Source organism: Anser brachyrhynchus, assembly GCF_964034855.1.
Source record: "Anser brachyrhynchus genome assembly, chromosome: 9".
NCBI classification, from domain to species: Eukaryota; Metazoa; Chordata; class Aves; order Anseriformes; family Anatidae; genus Anser; species Anser brachyrhynchus.
Genome location: NC_137703.1, coordinates 18,963,016 through 18,987,720, shown reverse-complemented (window position 1 = coordinate 18,987,720; position 24,705 = coordinate 18,963,016). Strand labels below are relative to the sequence as shown.

General features: G+C 49.5%; 1 protein-coding gene across 1 annotated transcript; it reads left to right on the top strand.

The window, feature by feature from the left end:
• Positions 1-20: 20 nt before the first annotated feature.
• ITM2C (integral membrane protein 2C) lies at positions 21-23,821 on the top strand. Its single transcript, XM_080605235.1, has 6 exons — positions 21-193; positions 13,619-13,756; positions 15,623-15,811; positions 16,513-16,623; positions 20,396-20,546; positions 21,614-23,821. Exons 1-6 carry the CDS (start codon positions 80-82, stop codon positions 21,703-21,705), a joined length of 795 nt encoding a protein of 264 aa, XP_080461361.1. The 5' UTR covers positions 21-79; the 3' UTR covers positions 21,706-23,821.
• Positions 23,822-24,705: the final 884 nt, after the last annotated feature.

The window sequence follows — 24,705 nt, the reverse complement described above, 5'->3', positions numbered from 1 at the left end:
CCAGCGCGGGGCTGCGGGCGGTGCCGGCGCCTCCCCGGGGCGGTGCCGAGAGCGGCGGCGGCGGCGGCGGCGCGGGGCCATGGTGAAGATCGGCGTCCAGCAGCCGCCCGCGGCGCTCAAGCCCGAGCAGGAGAAGGAGAAGGCGGCGGGGGGCGATGGGGCGGCGGGCGCCGTGCTGCTGCCGCCGGGCGCCGTGAGTGCGGGGGGCCGGGGGCGGCGGGTGGTCTCGGTAACGCTGTCCTGCTTGGGGAGCCCCCCCCCCCACCCCGGTGGGAAGTTCAGGGTCCGGTTTGCGCCCCGAGCTTGGGGTTTGCTCCAAGGGGCGCCCTGAAGGTGCTGGAGGCGTGCGGGTGCTTGCGGAGGTCCCGAAGGGTTGGGACTGGGGAGGGGACGGGGCAGGGCGGCTGCAGCCCGGCGTGAGGCTGCGGGGCTTCGGCCCCGGGGCGAATGGCCGGCATGGACGAGTGGCATCGGAGCGCGGCCCTCTGCTCTGGGCTTTTGCCTGGGGGAACGTGGTTCGGGGTCTGTCAGTCATGGCTGAATTCCACGTCGGAACGGCTCTGAAGGCTCAGGGTTGGCATGGAGAGGAGGCGATGGGAACGCGGCGGCTGGTGCTGGAGCAGGATGGGAAGCGAGGGCTGAGAGCACAGGCAGCTCTCTTCAGATGCTTTGCAGTCTCCAGGGTGGGAATTGATGCGCAGAAGTTGGGTTTGCTGGCTTCAGGCGGCGGGTGTCAGAGAGGGCAACGGGCAGAGGCGTCGGGGCAGCCCTGGCAGATGCCGAGAGTGGCCGAGGCCCGGGGCAGGGACCCCTCAGTCCCAGCCGTGTGCGGCTGGTGCCCCTCTCCAGGAGGGAGCAGGCGCTGCGGGAAGGTGAGGTGGGCGCTGTCCTGCCTGGCCAGGGGCTGAGCGTTTCTGGACAGTCTATCCTGCCAGTAACCGCCAGCTGCCAAGCTCCTCCGTGAGGGCAGACCTGCCAGGGTAGGTAATGCTTTGGGTAAGGGTGAAGGCTCCAACCAGAGAGCTGGGCCAAGTCCATCTTGTTCCAGCGCTTTGATATCAGAGGATGAGGTTTAAACGGCACTTCTGCATTCGTCTTAAATGCCTCAGACTGTGCACGCGGTTTGATCATTTACGGAACCCAAATATCTATCTCACTGACCCAAAAACCCTACGAGGGGCTGTGGCTCTGCTCTGTTGCTGCAGCACCGCAGAGCATCCCTCCTCACGTGCCTTGCCAGGGGAGCAGCAGTTACCTGCCCCAGGGAGCCGCTCTGCAGGAGGTGCGCCAGCAGGCTGCTCAGCTTTAGGCAGAGGTCAAGGAGTCACCTCCATCACAGCGACCTCTCCCATCGCACGCTGGTGTGCTCGCAGCACGCTTGCCTGTGCTCTCAGGGTCTGAATGTGCTCAGTCTGTCGCTGTTGCACCTATTAATGTAGCTCCTAGAAGCTGTCTAGAAACCTGTAATGGGGAATGTGGCCAACTGTGTTCTCTCAGTGATTTCCAGACGTGGTCTTTTCTTCTTACGAACAAAAGAAGGTGGTAGGTTCCTTCCCACCTTTGATGTCAAGCTCTGAAAAGGCAGCCTGGAAGTTGAATGTCACGCTGGACCTCGAGCTCACACAGCCAACGAACCAGCTCTCTGCAGCTGGGAAGTTGGTCTTTCTGCTGATCCTGCACAAGCTTAGGCAGGATCTGGATCCTTCTCACGAGCAGTGTGTGAACAGGAGTTTAAAACCAGTAAAATAAAAAATAAAAGTAGCAGAAGCTTATTTCCATTGCGAGTGCTGCCAGATTCCAGCAATCAACATTACCCTGATTCAGGTCCTGCTGGATGAATGGAGTTGTTTTAAGTAGCAAATTATATATTTGGGGTTCTTGTCATTGCCTTGAGCGTTTCTCTGACTCCTGGGGAGCACTGTGTTGTTCTTTTAAGCCCACAGGAGCTACAGAGGAACTTAAAAATAGGAATTTAAAACAAAGGCTTTTCAACAGTTCCTTAATTCCAGCAGATGGGCTTGTGAGGAAATCAGCATCAGAGCGTGACAGAAGAGCAGGAGCAGGTTGCGGTGAGTTGGTGTAACAGGAGGATGTTCAGGGAGCACCGCCAGCACAAGGTGGCCCGTTCCTGATGTTATTTTTCAGGGTATTTATGCCACTGGTTTCTTCAGTAATGGTCTTTCGGGCGTAGTTTGCGCATAGCTGGACCGAGGGGGTGTTGCTCTGTAAAACATCCGACCTGTGAGGCCGATCTCTCAGGAGTCAGGCTTTCTTGCCATGCTCTCTCCTGCTGCCAATAATTCCTGTCTGTGTGCGCCTCGCTCTAACTGCCTTGCAGCAAAATGGCATTGGTGACATGCAAACAAGATGCTCTGCATTCCTTTCCTCTTTGATCTCACAACTTCAATCCCGATGATAGGAGCAGGAGCTGGGAAATGATTCAGCGGCGGCTTCCATAGCCTGCGAATTTTGGCAGGTGCTTCATAAATGCAAAGATGTGGCAGGCAGGAAGATGTCTGTGGTACTAACGCGTCCTGAAAAGTAGTAGGTGAGGAGTGCTGACAGCAAGCTGGCACGTGATGAGCCTTGTGTTCATCTGTTGTGCAGCTCCCTCTGAATTGGAAAGAACATGCAATTTGGACTCAGTCAGAAAATCCATGTGATTTTCAGGCAACTGCAACATTTTAAGGGCTTATACAAGAAACAGTCTTGCTGTCATTAGTAGAAGCGGGGAGGACGTAGCAGCCTCAAGCAGAAGGCAGTTTGAGGTTATACAGTCAGTAAAATAATTCGTTGTATTTATTGGAAAATATTTTCTTGGATGTAAAATAGTATTCAGTGAGTTTTAATTGAACTCCAGATTTAGAGTCTGGAGTGGAGATACATATATCTGCTGTATCATTAAAGGCCCTGGGATACACGCTCCCTGTGTTTGTGATTCATTGTTTTTCATTAAAGTCTTCTGCTTCATGAGGGGTGAATGATAAGAACCGGAGGGAAGAGACTTCTCTTATCCCCCTCGGTCCGTACGTAACAGAGACCGGCTGCTCAGCTCTCTGTGCCAAGATCCCTGCTGAACGTGCCTCCCTGCCGACCTGAGGGGCAGCATCTCTTACAGCAAGCGCGACACCACAGGCTCGGGGCCCAAGGGCCCAGGACAGCTTGCCGAGGATGAGGAGACGTCTGTGTGCGTCAGGGGATGCTTTCGCAGAGACCTTTGGGGAGAGGAAGCAGAAAGCCAAGCCTGTTGTTGTGTGTCTGGAAAAGGCTGTGCTCAGATAGTGCATGCAATCGTTCATCTTCTGCTTGCCGGGAAGGTGAACACGGAGGGAAGGACAGTGTTTGCCCAGGCCCTGGCTGCTAGCTTTGCCTGGTGGGAGCGAAGGGCTTGGTGACGGAGGCAGGAGGGTGGGGAGAGCTCTCCCTGCCTGCAGGTACTGTCGAGCCCATGGGAACACCTTGGCAGCGGGTCAAAGCACGAGGGTTTGAGGGGCTTTCCAGGATGCACGCAGCGATGCCCTGTGGGTGTGATTGATGTTTTGCTGTTGGCTTCAGTCATAGATAGCTTTGATTTCATGCCTTTCATTTCATCTGCATTCCCTGAGACTCTTCCTTTTGGTGGGCCCTTCCTGTTAGTCTGGGAGGCAGAAAATGCTGCTCACAGGGACTGGTTTGCTGCCCAGAGCAGGAGCCCTCCAACCCTTCTGTCTGTCTGTGTGGTCTCTTTGTAGGCTGCACATCAACCCAACTGTCTAGTGGGGCTTCTCAGCCTCCTTGCTGCGGGCTGCCCCAGCCTGCACCCTGGTGTCTTGGGGTATTCCTGGCCTTTCCCCAGCCCTGCTGCATCCACATGGGCTGAAAGGACTGTTGTCGCTTCTTCTCTGTTTGCCGTGGTTTGGGGGTGCTGGGGAGGGGAGGGAAAGGACTGAATTGGAAAAAACATCTCTGGACCCCTACAGGATGTGCTGTAGTGAAATGTGAGACTCCAGGCATTAATATTTGATAATCCATCTGGGCATGACAAAGGATCTGGCTAAAACTGGAAGGGGAGATTAAGAGGGAATGACTATTTCTAGCAGAAAAGTTATAAATGGGACTGAATTTGGAAACGCAGAGCTCTCTTTCACCGAAGACGTGTAGACTGTAGAGCTGCAGATGGAGAAACGTGTAATCTCCATCTCGAGATGTATATTCTCCCAAAGCTGGAGGAGAGCCGAAGCCAGCGCAGCTTTGCACGTAGGTGCTCTGGGCGTGGAAAGAAGCTGTTGTGCTTACCTGCTTTGGGCACAGCGAAGTCTTTGGAAAAACACAGAAAACTAGGAAACATCTTTGAAAAGAAGCAGTTTTGAAAGGAGCAAATGAACATTTGCCAAATGTAAGCAAGTGGCAGCTTCTCTGTATAAGCTGCACGTAAAAATACTGTACTGCTGTAGTCCGCTGGTAGTTGTTGTGTATCGCTGCTCTCCTGTACAGCAGCGAGCACCAACTGCACAGCTGGAGAGACTGAACTTCTAAAGAAGGGGTTGTTCTTGCATGTATATTTGCGATTCCTGCTTTTGTGCTACCAAATCTTTGCTTGTTAATGGGTTTACAGGAGATGGAAAATCCATTTTCACTTCTGAGCTGGTGTTTTCTTCCCAGTTGACGTGTGAGAACATAAGCATGTATATTTAATGCCAGCGTTACCTTTTGAAGGAGGACAGTGAGGTAGGGGCTGGTTTTTTGCTTTTTTTGTTGTTGTTTGTTTAATCCATCCCTTTAGATACACTTTGCAGAGCTTTCTTCCTTGCTGCTGTGGCCACCCGCTGAAGTCAGATTGAACAACAAAGCTGAGAAGAGTAAATCTGTCTTCTCTCTCTCTTGCTATTGTTAAACTAGGCACCATTTCTTTGCAGTGAATTTTCAAGTGTAGGACTGACTGTCAGGGTTTTCCTATGCTGCTCTGGGGAGGAGAAGAGGTAAGTGCTGTTAACATTTCTGAAAGGGAGCTGTGATTTCATTTCATGGTGTGACACTAATCTTCAGGGTATGGCAAGTGTTGTAACCTGAAATCCGGTTCCTTGTTAAGGTGTTCAGCTGGTCCAGCTCTTAAGCATCTTGGGCACAGCCACCTCTTCCTTTCTGCTGCCCTTTCTTGAGAATCAGCCACCTCCAGCAGAAGAATGAGGTAGATAACAAGGGACAGATAAGGGCTTAATATGCCCCAACCAGGTAGCAGGGTTTAGCTTGCCTTTGGGGACATCCAAAATGGCTAATTGGCTCATGATTGTCTCCCCCTGCTTGACTGTAGAAGCTCAGAGGTGAGTGCTGTAATTTTAGATTACAAATCTGTTCGGACCCCAGAGCTGTCAGGACATGGAGCTCCCTGGGGGAAGCAGTGGTTAGAGCTCAGGCAGGGTGTTCGGGTGAGCGCCGCCGCCCCGCTGACACCCTGCTCTGGTGCTTCATCCAAAGCCATCGCGAGAGGTGAATGCCTTCGCATGAAATTGTGGGAAACCTTTTGGTGCATGCAGGTTCCCCTGTCACACTTTCTGCCCTCAAATGTCTTGAGGCAGCACCCGATCCTTTGTTCCTCTTGCAAAATCAGTCACTAGCCCTCACAGCTCATGCCCATGGCTGCCTGGGCCTCTTGCACAGGTTCATAGGTGTGTTTTGTTTTATATTGGAGAGCTGTACAACGTCAGTGTGGGAAATGCTGAGTATGCGGACATCAGAATGGAAGTCTGTCCGCACGAGCGCATGGTTCCACTGCCCGGCCGTGTGACGGCTCCTCGCTTCGGCAGCACGTGTGGCACGTTAGGAGGTGTCTTACTCTGGAGACTTGGACTTTATCCCAGCTTGGCACCAACCTGAGCGCATGCATAAGACTAACCCTTTGTAATTGTTCCCAAGAGCTGTTCCCTGGGTGCAACGAGACCCAAGGCACCAGTGCTTCCCCGCGCGATGTGTGGGTGACTGGCGCTGTCAGAGCCGTGCCGACACGGCGGCGGTCAGATGCGTGGCCTGCTTCCTCTGGAGCTGCACGTCCAAGCTGGAAGCCAGCAGGCTGCCTTCGTGGGCAGCCGGGAGCAGCCGCTCCTCGCCACACCTGGGAGGAGGAGGAAGGCCCGGCTACACTGAGAACAAGCTGAAAGCTGTTGGAACTTCCTTGCCTCAGTTTCTCAATGTTTTTAAGTGTTTTTGATGTTGGTCAAAGGTCTTATAAGGAGTCAGGTGTCGGCCCACCTGCATGTGTCTTTACCTTTGAGTCAAGTCTCTCTCTTTAACTCTGCCAACCCCTCAATTTAAGAGCTTTCTGTACTCCTAAAGCAGCTCTCTGCTTCGCTCTTGCTTGAGCTGCCCTTTGTCTTTAATTACTCTGGTTAGGTTTTAGACCCAGTGCCAAAGCTTTGCCTTTTTTCTGCTCCTGAGGAAAATCCCCTTTCCTTTAACTCCTCACTTCAGGCTTTCAGAAAACCCTGGCTTTCACTTGGCCGTGCTTGCTCCTTCCTGCTCCCAGGTGAGGTGTGCTGAGGTGCTCCAGAGGCTGTTAGCTGCAGCGGCGGGGGTGTTGGGGATGCTGCCGCGGCTCAGTGACGCAGGGCTGGTTTTCCCCAGTGTCACCGTGAGCGGCTGCGTCTCCTGTTGATCTCTGGAAATCAGGCTGTGTTTACCCAAATCCATATTTTGGCAGTCAGACTGTTAAACAGGTTGGGACATTTTTTGCCTCTTTGTCACAGCTGTTTATTTTTGCTCTGTCTGCCTGTCACTTCAGTGTGACACTTGGGTCTCTAGCTAAATGCCTTGTAAGCACAGCCTTGTTTTTACAACAGGCTTTGTTGGCTCTGCTCATGCCCTGAATGGTTTTACTCCCAGGAAATAGAAGAGGGAGGCTGGAAAACCTCCAGCTGGAAGTCGTTGTGCCTCTGCCAAAAAATAAAGTATATAGAAATGAATTCCTCATCCCTGTGCAAAGAGGGAGAGTAAACAGCCCCTTACTTCAAAAATCAGATGGAAAAGGGAGAAAAGAGAAGGTTTATGTCTCTCTTGCTGACGGAGGAGAAGGAAAATATGATCACTGGGTGCTTAGGAGCTCTCACGTGCTAGGCTGCATTTTTAACATCCTGCTGGCTTTGTCGTATAGCAACAACACTGTGGTTTTTAATTAGCCAGTGGTTGTTTTTGATATTCTAATTTCCAGTGCTGCAGAGTGACTCCTGAGGCAGGTGGCTTTGTTGCTAGTCATGTGCGGTGGTATCATTTAAAGATAAAGATATGATTAGATTCATTTATTGCAACCTTTTTGCCTTCAGCTGTGATAGTCTCTTAATTACAGCCTTTTTTTTTTTTCCCCTCTGGTTTTCAGGCATCTTTGAGTCCAAAAGCCATCAGTTGTGTTCTCTGTGGAAATGCTGCTGCATGGCCCTGCACAAGCGCTGCTCAAGTACAACATGCAGAAGTTGCCTTGGAAACTGTGTGCCATATATATATATACGTGTGTTTGTCTGTATGCATGCACACGCTATTTTCTTTTCTCATCTAAAGTCTTGGGAGGGCCCGTCAGTCTGTAAGGGCCGTCCTGTGCTGTTCTGTTCCTGGTCACAGGATTGTTCAGAGCTGCCACTGCTGGTGCTGTGCACTGACCCCTGTGGTTCTCTCCCAGGGCACTATTCTCCATGTAGTGTCACCTGGTATTTCTCCTCACTTTGCTCCCTCTCCTCCCTCCAAGCATAAATGCTTTTGAACACAAGAGTCTTTTCAAATAATTATTATTTTTAATTTTTGGGGGGTCATCTGGCAGAGAAGCCTTTTTTGGGACATGAGAGATGCTTACATGCGTGCAGGACGCAAATTGTTTTTGCTGCGATGATTTACCCCTTTGACCCTCTCTCCCTTGTCTTCTTCCACCTTCCTTTCCCTGTACATTGTCTCTCCCTTTCCTTTCTCCAGTGCTCTGGCTTGGCCATCGCTCCAGTCCCAAGCCCTGGCCAACCGCTCCTGCTCGCTCTGCTCATCCCTGGGAGCTGCTCAACACCCAGCCGCTCTGGGCCTGAATGTCTCCACGTGGGAGCAGTTGTCTCTGGGAGGCAGGTCTGCATCTCCTTGCCCCACCAAACTCTGCTGCTTACCGTGCGAAACAGCGACACGAAGTGCCCAGCAGCTGCGTGTGGGGTGCTGCCTGCGGGGTGACTTTGCTTTGCTTGCAGGAAGAGCAGGCTGCTTTGGTGGGGTTCACTTTCCCGAGACATTTTGATGCCCAAAGCCAATTCTGGCGAGAGGTCGGTCCCTATCAGCTTACGCCCACTGTGGCAGCACTACGGTTTACCAGCAGTCAGCTCTGATTTTCTCAATCTGAAGTCAAGGGAGGTGTTGTTACTGCAGGTCCTCACATTCTGTAAAGCAGTACCATGTACATGGGACTTCGTATGCTGTAGGTAGAGACCTTCAACTTATTTTTCATTTTTCTATTTTGGCCTTTGGTTGCCAAAGAGTACTAAACAGCTAGATCGGTTAGATTTTCTGATGTGGGTTTCCAAGGTTTTGAGCCTGCTTCCTTTGAGGAAGCCACAACTGCCTGTGTCAATGGCTGTAATTATGTAAGCACATCTTCCACATCAAGAGCTCAGGCGACTTCCTTGAAACAAGCAACCTCCTAGAGATGGCTGATATTTTTTACTGCCTTTCAGATAGAGCTTCTCTCAAAACTGCATCCCGTTGAGTATTTACTCTGCATCATATTTCTCTCCTCACTTGTCAATCATCAAAATCACATCTACTATTTTTAGTCGCCCCAAGCTTCTTTGCATGTTGGGGGTGTATATTAAGACACTTGCCAAGCTGTGTCCCCTGCTCATCAGGCCCTGCTACGCCTAAAATGAAGGATTTGAAATCTGTGTGATTCCTAAACGCAGGGGAAAATGGTTCATGGAGAACTCAACAAATGCATCCTTTAATCAACTAGATGTGTACAAGCAAATCTGGCTTTAGGCTTATTTGGATGTTATGTTATTGGTAAGAATATATGTGCTTATATTACACTCATGTCAAGTTACATAAAAATGGGGGAAGAATGTGTCAAATCTTAGAGCAACCAGAGGGGGGAAAGACTGAGAGAAGTGATGGCTATGGTGTTTCTCTATCTAAGTAATTAGATGTCATTCTGGAGGGAAATGGAGTAGAGAAAGCTGATAAGCTCTGAAAAGCTGCATGCCCTTAACTCTTTTCCTGGAGAAGCTGCTATATTGTTTTGATCTCCTGGCAGCAGCTGACAAAGGGAGGCAGACAGAGCTGCTTCGAAAGCTGAAGAAACAGGAAAAGGGCATGAGCTGAGCCCATCTCTGCAGAGGCGGTATGCGAGTCAGGAAGGAGCAAGGCATGACATGACACCTTTAATTTCCGCACTTTGTCATCTTCAGCAAGATGCTGGTGAGGAAGAGAGATTGAATCAAGTACCTATTTTTCATAAGCCTGTACTGTATTTGTAAGACATATCAAAGATGACACCTCATCAAGTTCTTGCTATCAGCTCGCGCTAGGATTGTGTTTCCAGTGGCCCAGGACCTTCAAGGACTTACGTATATTTTTTATAAAAGCGTAAGTTCTTCAAAAAGATGGAAGATACTGGGCCACATCACTCCTACTCGGAATCTGCACAGACCTTCCCTTAAGAAAATCTCCCGTGTGGATGTCAGTCCCATGCGTGGGCTAGGGAAGGATGCGAAGAGCAAGCGAGGTGCTGCTGAAGCCCGGTCGCCGGCACTTGGGAGCAAGAGGCGGTGAGCAGTTTCCAGCCCAGAGCAAATGCTCGTGGGCTGCCACCTTCGCTGGCCATGGAGGGCTGGAGCTGCTGCTGACCTCCTGGCTCGGAGCTTGGCTCCAGGCTCAGGCTCTTCTTGACCCCATCCCTGCAGAGCTGGGAAGCCAGAGGGGTTTTGCTCAGCAGTGAGAGCCCTCAGCAGTGCCCCACAGGCATGATGGTTTCTCTTCATCGTGTCCTCAGCAAGCCCTGAAATTCTGAAGAAAATCCTGAAAGACTGAATTAGGACATATTTTTGTTCCCAGACTAATTTCAAGCCTCCTTTACCAAATGGTCTGTAGCATAACCTCATCTCCTCCCATCTGGGTATCTGCTGCCTGTACTCTGTTCCTGCACTGTCCCTGCAAGCTGGCAGGGCGCTGAAGCGTATCGAATATCCTGTTTTATCCAAGAAAAGGAATTCCTTTTTATATTCCAGTGTCCTGCCTGCTGCCAAGTGCTGGTCTGAGCATCTGCAAAGCGATCACGCCTGCACACTGGAGCCGACTCAGCACATCTGGGTATTCAGGCTCGCATGCTGGAGCTGCCTCTGTCTCTCGCCCGGTGGGATGAAGTATTAGCAGGACAATGCCTGGCAGAAAACCAAGGCACGCAGGCGCTCTCCTTGAGAAATGGATGCTTTCCCCATATGGAGGAAGAGTGAGCTGTGCCTTTCCCTCGGGCTGCCTGGGGAAGGAGCTCTGCCAGCTCCCACACACCGGCCGGTGGCCGTGCCCACCTCTTGTTGCACTGAAATACCTGTCCCTGCCTCTGCCCAGGGATGGCTTTGACCCCAGCCTTTCCAATTCTCTTGACCAAAAGAAACCGTATGTGGTTGAGGCAGAAAATCGGTGGGGTGGCTTGTTGCAAGAGGAGCATCTGGTTAACGAGTTCTTACAAAATATTAAACATCTGGTGAGCCCTGTTAGACAGTGCTTTTGTGTGTTAATATTGTGATTTTTGCCCTCAGTGAAAACACGTGTCTCAGAGGCGTGCTTTGCTCTCCAGGAGAACCATGCTGCTGAGTCTTGTTTCACGTCCCCACCGCAGAAATTGAAGAGGGTCGGCAGTGCTGCTAGATCTGCAGAATCCCCAGTGCTGCGTGAGCGCGGCGTGCCATTTTGTTTGCCAGCTGGTGGCCTGGGCCTTCCCGGCAGGGTGCCTTTCCCAGCTCACTGCTGGGACAGTCTGGTTCCCTTTATAACAAGGGTAGCAGAAGGGAAAACTGCTCCCGTGCCGGGGAGCCAGGCATTCCTATGGCGAGAATGGATGGAAACCAACTGTGATGGCTTTTCTGTTTTTGAAATATTCCCGTTTCTGCTGCAGGGAGAGGCTGTCCTGTGGGAAAGGACGTGTGCTGCACTGTGGGTAGGGAGCAGCCTGTGGAAGAAGCCTCCTGGATTCTTCCAACCTGGTGAAGCTTCCTTACCCCAACCTAAATGCTGCTAGAGCAGGTTGGGCACAGCTCCTTCCACCATCTGTCGGCACTAAAATGCCTCCGGCCCGAAGCTCAGCTGCTGGCTGATGTGTGGTTGGTTGCTTTTTAGTTACGGCGCATGCATCGTGACGAAGGCTGGTGGCCTTTAGGTCCGGAAGGAGGTGTACATTTCCATGAAGGTTTGTGCTGGTGATTTCTGCACAATATATTGCAGGGCTGTGGTTGATTGTTCCCCTTGGCCTGCATGACACTGTTTTGAACCTCATTGCCTTCACTGATGCTCCGTCAGAAAAGTAGCTGTTGAGTTTTTTTTTTCTCTCTCTCTTAGACTTCGAGGTTTTTTTTGCCCCTGGTTTTTCCTAGCTTCTCTCAGGGCAAAGCCCTGAGTAGCTTCTCCCACCTTCTCCCAGATACAAAGCTCAGGCGATTCTCCCTAAGCCACGAAGGCTTTGCAAGGAGCCAAACCCATCTCCTACTGCAGCAAGGGGTGAGATGTCTCGCTGTGTTCTTGGCTGTGCAAAGAGCACAGACCTGCTTAGCAAATAGCAAACCAGCAAGAGCTTATTTTTCCCTCCCTGCCGTTCTTCAGACAAAATTTGCCTTTTTAGAGAGCTCCTCTGAACCCTCTCCCCAGGCTCACTGGGAAGTTAGCACTTGCAGCTCCTCGAGGTAGCAACCAGTGCATTATCCATCACGGGAACCCGGCGCCTTTTGGATGTGCTTCTCTTGCCGAGCATTAAGCGTTTTCTCTGCTGTGCTTCAGTGGTTAGTAGCAGGAGAGCTTTTTGTTCATTTTCACCCCCCGTGTCCGCACTCCTCCTCCGATGGCAAGTATCTGGGGAAATCTGTTTTTGTGAAATACTTGACATGCAGCATGACTTTCCCATCCAAGCAGTTCATGGCAGAGAGCCTTTAAACAGAATTGTGATTTTCTTTTTCTTTTCTTCGTGGCTTGTCACAGTTGCCACCCCTCATCTGTAGGAGGAGGGGGAGGGAAAAAGAGCAGATGAACTTCAGATGCTTTATTTTTCAGTTCGCTCATCCTGTTGTTTGCTGGAGGAGTGGCCACAACCTGGTTAAACGCTGATCCTTCAGTGTAGGGAGCTGGCAGAGTTGCTACAGGTCTTTCCAAAGCTGGGATGAAGAGGAAATAAATATAGATTAATTTCTCCTGGAGGTGTGCTAGAGCTGCAGCTTGCCCAAAGCTCTTTGGTCAGAGGCCTCGGGGCTTCAGCACCTGCACCGCCACCCTGTGAGTTTTGGCCATGCTACCCTGGAGAAGCTACCTCCTCTTTTGCTGTTGTCATGGGTATACTAGTGATGCATCTCAGACATGAAAAGCTGTTATTTTCTTTCAAATCTGTTTCTCCAGCTTGTATCAATCTCCAGCTGGTGAGAGTGTTTTTCTAATCAAATGCCTCAGATCCCAGACTGCAGAGAGGGAGATGAGCTGCAGGAGCTCCCTGGTGTCGCTCCTCTGTCTGCTTGCTCATCTGAGGGTAGCTTTCCAATTTTCTGGGTGGAAAGTGGGGCATCTGTGAACGGATTTCTTTCATCTGCTTCTGAAAGCCCTTACATCCTCCTGCTTAAGTTTTCAGAGAGTTATTTTGGCAGGACAAACAAGAGCCTCGTGGGCTGGGATGCATGCTTCCCAGGAGGTCGCCCTGCCGTTGCACTGCCCTCCTGTTTGAAGAGTGTAACAGTGCGAGCTGACTCCTGCCTACATAGGTCAGACAGCACTCTGAAAAAAGCAGGTATCTTTTCTTTTGATACTCGGACCGGCCTGCATGTTCCTGGAAGGTGTGACAGAGTCTGCCTGACAATGAAGGTGAGGCAATCAGCGCGGCTGTTTGGGTAGGCTTACCCCACCAAGGAGGTACTAGCAGGTACTTCTCTCACCAGTCATTTCCACGTGGAAAATTTCCCCTGAAGAATGCTGCAACAGTGTCAGTATATCAGCAACAATGAAAAAAATGAGTATAAATACAAAAGCAATGTAGTTTTATCCAGCAGCCATCCAGTTGTTACTTCTGCATCCCTGTTCCTTCTTCCTGATAGCCTTTTTTTGATTGATCTTTATCACCACTGAAACAAAGCTGGATTTTGTTCTGAGCCGTTTGTAGGAACCAGGGCATACATGTATGTTTGTATGTTCACACACATCCATATATATGTGTATGTGTATATATATATATATATATATATGGGGCAGTGAGAGAGGAAAATGCATAAAAAGTGTTTTTACTCTTGCCAGAGTGCTGCTAGATGTGAAATCAAGTTACAGGACACTGCCCGCATTCTTCAGTTGCACTTCAGAAGCTCACGCGTGGCCTTTACATGAAATATTGTTGATTTTCTGGTCTCTCTTGCAGCAGCTGACTGATGCTCTCATTTTTGCCTTGCAGGAGGAGCAGGCTCCCGCGGTGCAGAGCCGGAGGTCATCGCTCAGTGGGGTGTGCTACTTGACCATGGGTCTCCTCGTACTGCTCCTCGGCTTGGTCTTCGCTTCGATGTATGTCTACAGATACTTCTTCATCACCCAGGTATGGGTGAGCGAGGAAGGACTGCTGGCTCCTTGACCCAGAACAAGCAGACAAGCTGCTTCAACCTTTGGTTTGGTGCTGCTGTTTCTTCCTTTGTGTGGTGGTGGTTCAGGAGCCAGTGCTTCTGGGCCCCGCAGATGTGTCTGAAGCAGCGGGTTCAGGCTCACCTCCATCCTGACTGTCAGGAAGGGCCTTCTGGAAATCCTCCTTTTCTTCTCCGTTGTTTTTTGTTTTTTAACTTGTATAAAAATATCCTGCAAGTTCTGCCTTGTGAACCCAACATTACTGTGGTCAGTGGTCGACCAGTTTTAAAGCATGTCCAGAGCAGGCCCTGGACAGCAGGGGGGACAGGCGAGACAAAGCAGCTTTTTGCAATGTTTTTTTTTTCTTAGGCTCTAGCACAGAGAAGCTCTGTAGGCATAACAAAAATAGGTGCTGCTATTAATAAAGCAAGCAGTGAATAGAGAAGCGAGCAGGAGATGGTGTGGCAGGTGGGCCTACAGCCTCTGTTAAATTCAGCACCTTTCTTTTCATGTAGGCTTTGCATAGCCTGGCCTGGCAGAGGCACTGGGCTTGCAGCATTGTGGATTTGAGTAACTGTGGGTCAGAGCATGGCGACTGGGACGCGGTAGGGCTGCTTTTTAAGTAGGAAACTGCTGAGCTCTGTGGCTTGCTGAGTGTTTAGCTAAGAAAGCCCAGAGCATTGATTTGTACTGAAGACCTCATTCTGCTGTGGAGCAGCTATTAGTGAATGAGCTCTCCCAGGACTGCAGGCTGCATTCAGCTCTGCAGACAGCACTTATCCACTCAGCAATACAGGCTTTTTATACACTTCCTTCCTCCATACATGTTTGTGCTGTCAAATTAATTTGCAATCCTTGTTTTCAGATACATCAGTTCTTTATTACCTGTGCTCATTTATAGCTGGTCTGGAATCCCTGTGACAACCATAGGGCTGCTCACCCCTCCCACACAGCAGTGTGAATATGACGGACCCATGTGCAGGGATTTTGGTGCAGGCGCTTCTTTATGACTGGGTGGCAGCCACTGGTGTTGAGGGCTGGTTTATCAACTGGGTGACGGACAGTGTTTGGTCCATCAACCAGTCAGTAACCTACCCTCGCTGCATGCTGAATGGCACTGGGAAATGTCAGCTGCTCAATTTGGGGCTGTCTGTTGTTACCCCACTGCCTGCAATACCAAATGAAAGCTTATGTGCAATTACATAGCAAAGCTTCTTCAACAGAGTCAGAGATGGTCTGGGGACCAAGGTGATGGAGCCTTTATGCTCCAGGTCTCCGATGGTTGCAATTAGTCCCTGTGATGCTAGTGCTCAGACTTAATCGCTCGCCCTGGGGTAGCTCTCTTACCTGCAGTTTGTGCTTCTGGAGTCCCAGAGGGCAGCAGCTCCTGATTCTGTCTTGGTGCATTTGCCATAGATGAGCTACAAGTGCCTTTAGAAGTGATGCTTGGCTTGCTTCAAGTTTACATGCCTTATACAGAAAAATGCAATTGCTGGAAGCTCTATCTACAAAAGGATCTGAACAGCCTAGTCATGAAATTTAAGAGCCTCCTGACAGACGTTTTACCTTTCTGATTTGCCCCATATGAAATCCCACAAGGGATCCTTTGTTCCCTTTGGGCTTGGCTAGCAGAAAAGGAGACATGGTCGTTTCACAAGGGTGTTTTGCACTCCCTTCATCGAGAACGTTTTTTGGCCGACAGATTTTGAAATATTCTTAAGTGCCTGTTTGATAAGTATTTTTACCCAGTTTGGGGACTTTTTTTTTCCTGTGTTGGCTCTCATTGTTAATGGGGTGTGGGGTGTACGTGTGTTGTGTCTCCAGCTGGATCTCATCCCCACAGCTTCCCCGTGAGAGCGTGTTTCACTGCGGCGTCCTTTACGAAGACTCGCTGTACTCCCCGTTCAAGGGGCAGCTGGAGCTGCATGAAGACGTCAAGATTTACATTGAGGAGAACTATGAGCAAATCAATGTCCCGGTGCCGCAGTTCGGAGGGAGCGACCCTGCAGATATCATCCACGATTTCCAGAGAGTAAGGCGCTCTTCCTGGGCGTAGTGTGGGGGGCATCAGCACGGTTCTCATGGCCTAGCACTATTGCTGTTGTCACATATCTGTATGATGATCTTGTTTTTGAGCTCTCCTCCTTCTCAGGGCCTTGTCTGAGCTTTTCCAACCTGCTTGTCTTGCATGTTAGGCCTTGCTAGGGAGGTCCTTGGACAGGTTTGTTGCTTAAAAGAATTTCTTGTCTTCCCTGAATTTTTCTTTTGGCCGTTTAATGTCAGTGTGAGGTCGGTGCTTGCTGAAGTCAGGAGGCAGCGGGAGGGCCTCCCCTGTGAGCTGGTGGGATGTGCCAGTGTGGCTGAGCGTTGGGCATGGGGTTGGAGGATATTTCTGGTGGAAGTGCAGGACAGCTGCTGGCACAGCCTTCAGGGGCGAGCCGGGTGCCTGCGGCCACATGAGGAGGGGTGGCGAAGTGCATGGAGAGGGGAGGGAAAATGCAGAAGAGAAATGGAAACTGCTGTTCACCAGGAGTGTTCACCAGGAGTGACAACGAGCAGATCCAAGGGCTTCTCCAGGGCGGGTTGAGGGTGCTTCAGCCTAGAGTGCTCCTGTTTTGGTGAATGTCTCCTCCTTCCTGCCCTGCTCCTCACTTCAGCCTCTTTTCAGCTACCTCCACAGCCATATTTCATTGAGAAGGGCTCAATTCCTTAATCTCTCTGCTTGGAACACAGGGTCTGACAGCTTATCATGACATAACGCTGGATAAATGCTACGTCATCGAGCTGAACACCACTATCGTGATGCCTCCACGCAACCTGTGGGAGCTGCTGGTTAACGTGAAGGTACAGCTGCAGTACTGCTTTATTTGGTGTGCTTTTCTTGAGTTTGCTTCTGGGTGCCGGTTAGAATCTCTTGGGAAACAGAAAACAGTGTCTGTGGAAGTAAGCCTTGGCTCTGACAGAGCTAAGTCTTCATGTAGAGGGGAAGCTTCAGGGACTGTGGCTGAAATATTAATTTTGCAGACAGCACAGTAACACTGGCATGATGGATGAACCTGACCAGGGTAGCTCAGGGAAGCAGCAGATTCCTTTCTCTGGTGCTTACTGATAGGAGTCAAGGTGGGGAGAAAAGGGGGCAATTGCAGGGGGGCAATCTCACTCTTGCTGCTATATTTTGCCATTTGCAGAGCTCTTGGTACCCTGTGGGGAGTGCTAGGCCTTCTGCTTTTACTTTTGGGGGTGGAATCTGTGCTGCTTCCCTCACCATGCTGAGGGCTGAAGCACAGCACTTGGTCTGATGCAGCTCTGCTCACAGCAGGCATTAATTGGGTCTAGTGCCAGCAGTTTTGTTCAGTTCAGAAACCCGTGCTGGTGTATTGCAGTGACTGAAAACAGCCTTAAAATAGAGCACTATTTAATCTTAACAGCAGGAAAAAAAAAAGAAACAACAGGATTTTTAAGGCTGCAGAAGGTAAAGCAACGCAGTGTTTGGCTCTTGAACTCCCTTCCAAGACAGTCTGTGTAGAAGAAGAAAAACAGTGTAACTCTTTCGCTAATTCCCTTCAGTCAGTGCTGCTGCATGCAGTGTGATGAACTTTGTAGGATTAAGCTGAGAGGTGAAAGGCTGGGCTTGAGAGATGCCTGATCTCCAGTTCTTGTCAAACTCCCAGCTTGTTTCTCAGCAGTCCTCACAATTTTGTGCACCCTGACCATCTGTTAAGTGTGCTGGGAACACCACTGGGGCACAACACACATTTATTTACAACTCTCTCCAAACCAGCCACTGTGGCAGGTGACCAGTCCCTTGGGCAAAGGGAAATAGAAAAGAGAGGAAATGGAAAAGAGTAGACTCTCAGCAGAAAACTGGGAGATTGGAAATGCTGGTCACATTCTAAAATAACAGGTATAAAATTACAGGAAGTGAAAATGATGCTTTGTCTTTATCAGAAATTGAATTAAAAAGGGGGATAAAAATACGGTTAAAGTGGTCTTATGACCATTATGACCTTAATTCTTTTAAAAGAGTGTAAAAGCAGACGTGGGTTTAAATAACTGATTATTGGGATGGACACATGTCCAATCTGTCCGTGCAGGTTTTAACACGTACTTTAGAGTCGCTGTTTTCAAGTGCTTAGCTTGCTCTTGAGCTCACAAGAAGTTTCTCATTGTGAGGACAGTGAAGCAGGGGAACAGGCGGCACACAGAGGTTGTGCTACCTCCATCAAGGGGTTTCAAGAGCAGACTGGATATAGCCTCGAGGAACTTGGCCCGATCCCATAGCTGCGTCTGCTTTGAGCAGGAGGTTGGACCAGACACCTCCTGCGCTCCCTTCCCAGCTGAATTATCCTGTGAGCCGTGGCAGTGGCCTGTGTCAGGCAGAGAGGGCAGGTTTCTCCCTGCTGCAGGGACTTTCATTGCCTGACGATGTGGTCGCCTTCTCTGAAGTGCTTCTGTTTCAATGTTGGATGAGCTGCATTGGTCCCCGCTCCTCTTGGTCCTCCGTTTGCCTTCCCTGCTCCTCTGAATCCAGCCAAGTCCCCATTGAACGAGACTAATTTCTGGGTGGAAGTTCAGCTTTGAAGATGTTCAGTGGCTTCATGCCTGTTTCTAGAACCGAACCTCAGTCCAGCAGATAATGTTAGCTGTTTGCTCTGGCAGGCTGTGGCAGCAGAGGGACTCGGTTGAAGCCCTTTGTCCTTTCCTCAGCCCGGTGCCCTGTGCCCCTTTGCAGTGCGGCTGCTCGTGCCTTGTGCCTGCTCTGTGGTCCCAGCTGCGTGCAGCCACAGCTGTGCCAGACCCTGCTCAGGTTTCAGCCCTGCTGTCACCTGTACGCCTTACTGGGCCTCTCCTCTCTCAGGTTTTTCCCTGCAAATGGCAGTTGTGCTGCTTCTTGCAGGCTTATGTGTGGATAGGTGTAACGGCTCAGTGACCGGGGCTGAGTGAGTATCTGAGAGAAGAGGATGGAGGGATGCTCCCGCTGTGCGGCAGCAGGAAGCTGGAGATGACCCGGTTAAATGATGGATGATCCACATCTTTTGTAGAGCCCAAGATTAATTTCCCTATGGAGATGCTCAGAGCTCTAGTGTTCTTGAAACTGTTAGTAGAGAATTGAAGGTAACATGCTTTTTGCACAGTCCTGTGATGGAGGAGCAGCAGTTCCTGACTATTTCAGCTCCCACAGCTATTTAAATCTAAAACAATGAACATAATGGATTGCACGCATGTGTGTGTCTGTTTCTAAGACCTCTTGTCTTGTCAAGGATATGACAAATCCTGAGCCCCAATCTCACGTGTTAACGTGACAGCTTGTGCCAGTAACTGCACGTATCATGTGCCCTCTCCTGCACTCTCCCGCTGAGAATCTATAATTGAATTTCTTGTGGAACTGTTGTGTTAGTGTAATACAGACTTCCACTAATAGCCTAGCGCTCCAGCACTAGAGGAGAGCTTTATTGATCCAGAAGGCTGTGCCAGCCCAACAGCACGGCACTAACTTAAGGCAGTGTGTTTCCAGGTGTGTCTCTGTGGAGATAACCAATCCTGTGGTGGAAATTGAAGAGATGAAGTTTGAAATTGTGCTGCCGTTGCTTGCTTTTTCCCCTGCTTATATTTACAGTGGTCCCTCTTTGGGGATCTGCTGATTCTTTTATTCCTTTGACTCTTCTTAAGCAAGTGGGACCATAAATGAGTCTTTTCTTCGTGGCCTGGTTAGCATCTGGTCTGCTCAGAAGTGGCCCCCACCTCAATCTGGACTTGTAGCACGGCTCCCTGTTGCCCCTGTGGTGCCCAGGCAGTGGTGAGACGCCCTGAGCACCTGGGCCCCTCCACTCTGCTGCCTTCACGAGGTCGGGCACAGCTTGCAGAGTCTTTGCTGCCAAGCAGGTCTCTTTCCTGCAGCAAAAGAGGTGGCCTCCATCCCTGGGAGGCTCCCAGCCCCTCCATTTTCTCTCTCCCATTTTTTTCTAGCTCCTGGTGGCGCTCTCCTACATCTCGCCCACCAAGCGCCCCACTTACCACCCTGGTCTTCAAAGCCACCTCTCCACCTCAGCAGCAGGGAGACTGTGTGTGTCCGTGGTCATTGCTAGTCCCCATTACTGCAGGCTGTAAGGGCAGGAGGTCACTGGGGTTGTGCTGAATGGGTCACGGAGGAGGGGGAATTGCAGAAAAGTTGGGAATCTGTTGGAATCTCAGCAGGGCTGGGGTTAGGGGATTTTGCCTTTTAAAGTAGAAGTAAAATTCACATTTTCAGTGGAGCTTCTGGTGTCTCACCTGAGCCTGGATCCCCCTCCAGATGGGCTTGCCATGCTCTTAGAGCTTTGCACACTCTCCTGTAAAACTGGGTTTAGTTTCTAACAGGGTCAATCCTACACTGGCTTTACCTCCTGTCTGAGTATTCAGTTTTTGAAACTGTTTTGTGTGCTCTGTGCTAGTAGCATGGGAGAGTTGAATGCAAGGACAGGCAAGCACATTAACTAGCCTTGCTTAGTGCGGCTGGAGCCTTCAAGCAGCGAGTTCCCCCAGGTGCGGCCGTCTTTGGCGCTCCGTGCGAACCAGGTCTTTGTTAACAGATCGCTGGTCATGCTTCTTTTTTTGTGTGTGGAAACTGTCATTTCAGAAAGGGACGTACCTGCCTCAGACGTACATCATCCAGGAGGAGATGATCGCGACAGAGCACGTCCATGACATGGAGCAGCTCGGCTCCTTCATCTACCGCCTCTGCAGCGGCAAGGAGACCTACAGGCTGAAGCGGAGGAGCGCCAGGAGACGTAAGAGCCTGGCAGCTTTCAGCCGCCCTAACTCGCTTTCCCCCTGCATCCCAGTCATTGTTTCTGCTGTAACAGCCATGCTGGCCTCCTCGTGGTGAGAGGGGAGGTTTCCCTGCGGGTGTAAGCACACAGATTTTTTTGAGGTGTTCCCCATTTAATTCAGCTGAACCCTGGCCTGTGCTGCTGCAAATGGGTGCTGGCTGCTGTACGTGTTTCTATTGCTGCGTCTCTCGGATTAATCGAAACGTTAATAAAGATGCTTGCAGGAGCTAGCACTTCATTTGTATGTGGACTCCTGGGGCTGAACTAATAGCAGTACTGTTGGGAACGGTTTGGAAAATTTCCCTAATGTAGATACCTGCTTCAGTGGCAGCTATTCAGAGCAGATTAGGTCTGCAAATTGCCTTTAATTAATTAAGCTCTCAATAATATGGAAAAAGTTGTGAGGAAGGAACAATAGACTACCTTAAAATGATTTCATGAAATGTTATGTATGTATCTTATATACAAACGCTAATGTCCTGCAAAAAACTCCATAGTTTCAGTATTTGTAGTTACTTGTTTTTAGATACTGTTTTAGATACTGGTACATTTAAAGCCTCACCTGAAACAGCTTAAGGATGCGGGGAGCATTTTTTGTTCTCCAGAGAGGCTGAAGCCATGGCAGGATCAGTGCGTATGATGATTCAAACAGCCAGAAGAGGATGATTTTAAGCCTTCCTTGGCTGCAACCAGGGCTGTGCTCTGTACCAGCCTGTGACTTCTGCTGGTTTTGTGGGGCTTTCTGGCCTGTGAGATAACACTGAGATGCTGTCAGCTGAAATCAGCTGTTTCTCTGTGGCTCCTCCAGCTCATGGCAGCTCTTATTGCAGGACTAAGGCCTAGATAATGTGGCTATTCTTCCAAAGAAGAGATTATGCTGCTTTTCATACAGGCTGTGTTGTTCCTGCATTTCAGTGTTCAGTGGTTGCATCCCATCTGCTTTCCTTCCCCCACTTAATGCAGCTCTTGTAAATTAACATTTGTTGAGTTTTCTCCCCATCTCTCTCTCTTTTAATCCCTTGTAGGTATCAGTCGACGTGAGGCTGGGAACTGTCATCGTATTCGTCACTTTGAAAACACTTTTGTGGTTGAAACTGTTATCTGCAAAAAATCATGAGGCTGCTGTCCTGTTGTAACCTTCCTTGGCTTTGCTTGCACACACATGCTCTCAGCCCTCTTTTAGACATGGTAATGTGTCTTACTTTATTTTTATTTTTATTTTTATTTTTACTCCTTCCCTTGCTTGTGAAGCTCTAACCTCTTGGGTCCATCGTGGCCTCACAGTTGATTATCTTTTTCTTCCTCCTGCCTACCTGAGACGTTTTGCTGGGCTTAAATTTACGCAGTGGTCACAGATAGCCTGGGAGTGAACGCAGCCTCTTCCATGCCACAGGACGGAAATCTCTTTTGGGAGCAGGCTTGGGGTAGAAGGGATGGCCAAGAAATAGGATGCTGGAAACAGGTGCTCTTTTCCTGGCTGAGCAATTTCCTGCTGGCAGTGTTCTGAACCTGCCTTGGCACCAGGACAGAAGGTGTGTGACAGGAGGAGGGCAACCAGTTTGATGCTGATGTAACTACCAGGAATACGGAATCAGATGCCCTTAGGGAGAGAACAGATGTGAGGCTACAAACAGTAACTCAGAGAACTCAGCAGAGGGGGATTTCTGCCCAAACCGTGCTGCTCCCAGCTTGCTGCTTGCTGTTCTCCTGAAGGCCAGGTTATCAAACAGAGAAAGCAGCCTTTACATGTTGCCCCTGTGAGCACTCCTCGCCACGTGGCAGTCTGCTCCTGAGCCTGGCGTGGCTTGGCACAGCCCTCAGAGCGGCGTGGGGTGCCCTCGGGTGAGCCCCCAGAGGGTGGGTACGCGGTGCTGATGTGGGGTGGCAACAACGTGGCGATCATAGCGCTGCTTGGGGGCCACGGAGCAGGGAGGCTGCGTAGCCACATGCAAGGCTGCATAGCCTCACTCTGCCTCTTTGTAGAAGAGGCTGCCATGCCTGTGTGCAAAGTGGTGTCAGCAGCAGAATTGGTAGTTACTGGCGAGTACAGAAGCAGATTTTTTTGTTTGTGTTGAGAGAGAGTTTTCTTGTATAACTCCTCCAATAAAGCTGTTTTGATAGTAATTTCTGTAGCCCTACTGTATATCACATCATCTGAGGGCACCGTTGTGGTACAGATATTGATACAAGGCAAGATTCAGTGCATCGATATACTGCAGAGAAATTGTGTGAACAAAATTGCATTTCTATTGATCATTGGAGAGAAGAATTGCAGAGTAATTAAATATTCTTCCCTCTGATCCATAAATATAGTTAAAACTAATTAGGTTCTTAAAATGCAGGCAGTTTTTTGGCTTGAAAGAACAGCATGAAGTTCAGCTTGGCACATTCTTGTTAATTGGTTTCCAGCAAATCTGGACTTGTTCATCTGTTGAAATGAGCTTGTTGTTTTAGAAAGAGGAAGGATAAAGTAAATGCAAGTACAATCATTAATTCAGCAGGACCAAAAAGTGAATATATTTTAGAGTAAAACTTTTAATAGTAATACTGTGAGCTAGTTACTTGAAAACAAAACAGTATCTCAAATAGTCATGTAAAACAACAGGAATTAGTATGTCCTTAGAGGCTGAGAATTTATTTTTTCGTATAAATATAGAGTCAACCGATAATAATAAATTTTAACAGGTAGAGGAGGAGATGTTGGTCTCCTGCTTTAAGCTGGATGTAAAACGAAGAACTGCATGTACTTCATGCAGGTTGGTAAGGAAAGTTTCCTACTGCCAGAGGGTATTTGCTTTTCTATAGCACAGCTGTGTTTTTCCAAATCAGCCCTATCAGCTCTATCAGCCCTAGCCTTTCCTTGCGAAGTGGCTGACAAGCAAGTCAGAGAATTGGTTTGCTTGGTGGAAGTACCACAAACTGGTAAATTTAAGCCCTGTGTTTCTCTTCGTTTCTGGGCACCTAAGCCTGCACTCAGGTGAGCACACAGACCTTTTCCCCCTTCCTTCTGATTCTGCATGAATTAACTGGTCATTGAATATGCTAACTCTGTGCAACCCCGCAGCTGTAAGGACAAGCCCTGGTTCTTTAAGATGAACTGACACGTTCGCTGTTTCATAGGGTGAGAATGCAGTTGTCTAGAAAGAAAACACAAAATGCTTTGTATATTTTGTCTGGTAGGACTCTTACCTCTTAGGAAACATCCATGGGATAATAAAATCTTTTACCTCTGATATGTAAAGCGTGTGTTTGTTGAGAATGAAAGCACATCCCCTCCGTGAAGTTATCGCCCATGCCCTGAGGTGTGGAGGCTCTCCCCAGGGCAATGGGATTGCTGTGCAGGGATGCATCCAAGCTGCCAGCTGCCAGAGCCTGCCCATGCCTGCAGGCTTGAGGGCTTCCCTCCTTGCCATGCCAAATTCAGCCAGACAGGACCCACTGGGCTCTTCTGAGCTGTCTGCCCCGCTTCCATCCTGGTGGAGAAGCGTCTGAACAGTGTTCCTGAGCTGGGACATTGGAGCTCTTTCCAAAATCAGTCTCTAGTCAATCAGTGAGGAAGTTAACGTAAGGCATTTTGCTTGTCACAGTCCTCTTCAGTACCTGGACGCCTTTTCCATCGTTGGGGTTCTGTAGAAGAGTTTTGTTCTACAATAATGGTGTTTGCCGAAGCCTGTTCTGCAGCTAAACCTAGTAATTTGGCCTAATGCAAAGATGGAAACACCATAGCTTGCAAAGGTGTTTTTTTGGAGTTGTATCTGACAAATACACTGTTCCTCTGTGTCCGTGCTTCAGAAAATTCCTGTGGCTCTTCCAGAGGAGAGAGCAATGAGGAGAAAGCTGTGATCTGGATTGTGCACTGTTATGAGATTGTTTACTGTGAAAATGAAAATGTGTTACTCAAAGAAATAAATGCTGAGGAGATGATTTCAGTATGCACCTCTTAGAACCATCTGTCACAATATTAGAACGAGAAATGGGCATATTCTGGCTGTTGATGACCAGCGCCTGGAATACCCTTCATCATTGCTACTGATTTCTTTCTTTTGCATCTAGCTAAACATCTGAAGAATAACAGAGGTAGTTATGCAAGATCTGCCCCTACCATGAATTTTAAATT

What these genes read in the sequence shown, in the direction of transcription:
- ITM2C (XM_080605235.1), top strand. Translation starts at nt 80, where the DNA reads ATGGTGAAGATCGGCGTCCAGCAGCCGCCCGCGGCGCTCAAGCCCGAG. An exon ending in TCATCCACGATTTCCAGAGA is followed by an intron (nt 15,812 to 16,512) that starts GTAAGGCGCTCT and finishes CTTGGAACACAG; the next exon opens with GGTCTGACAGCTTATCATGA. An exon ending in GCGGAGGAGCGCCAGGAGAC is followed by an intron (nt 20,547 to 21,613) that starts GTAAGAGCCTGG and finishes AATCCCTTGTAG; the next exon opens with GTATCAGTCGACGTGAGGCT.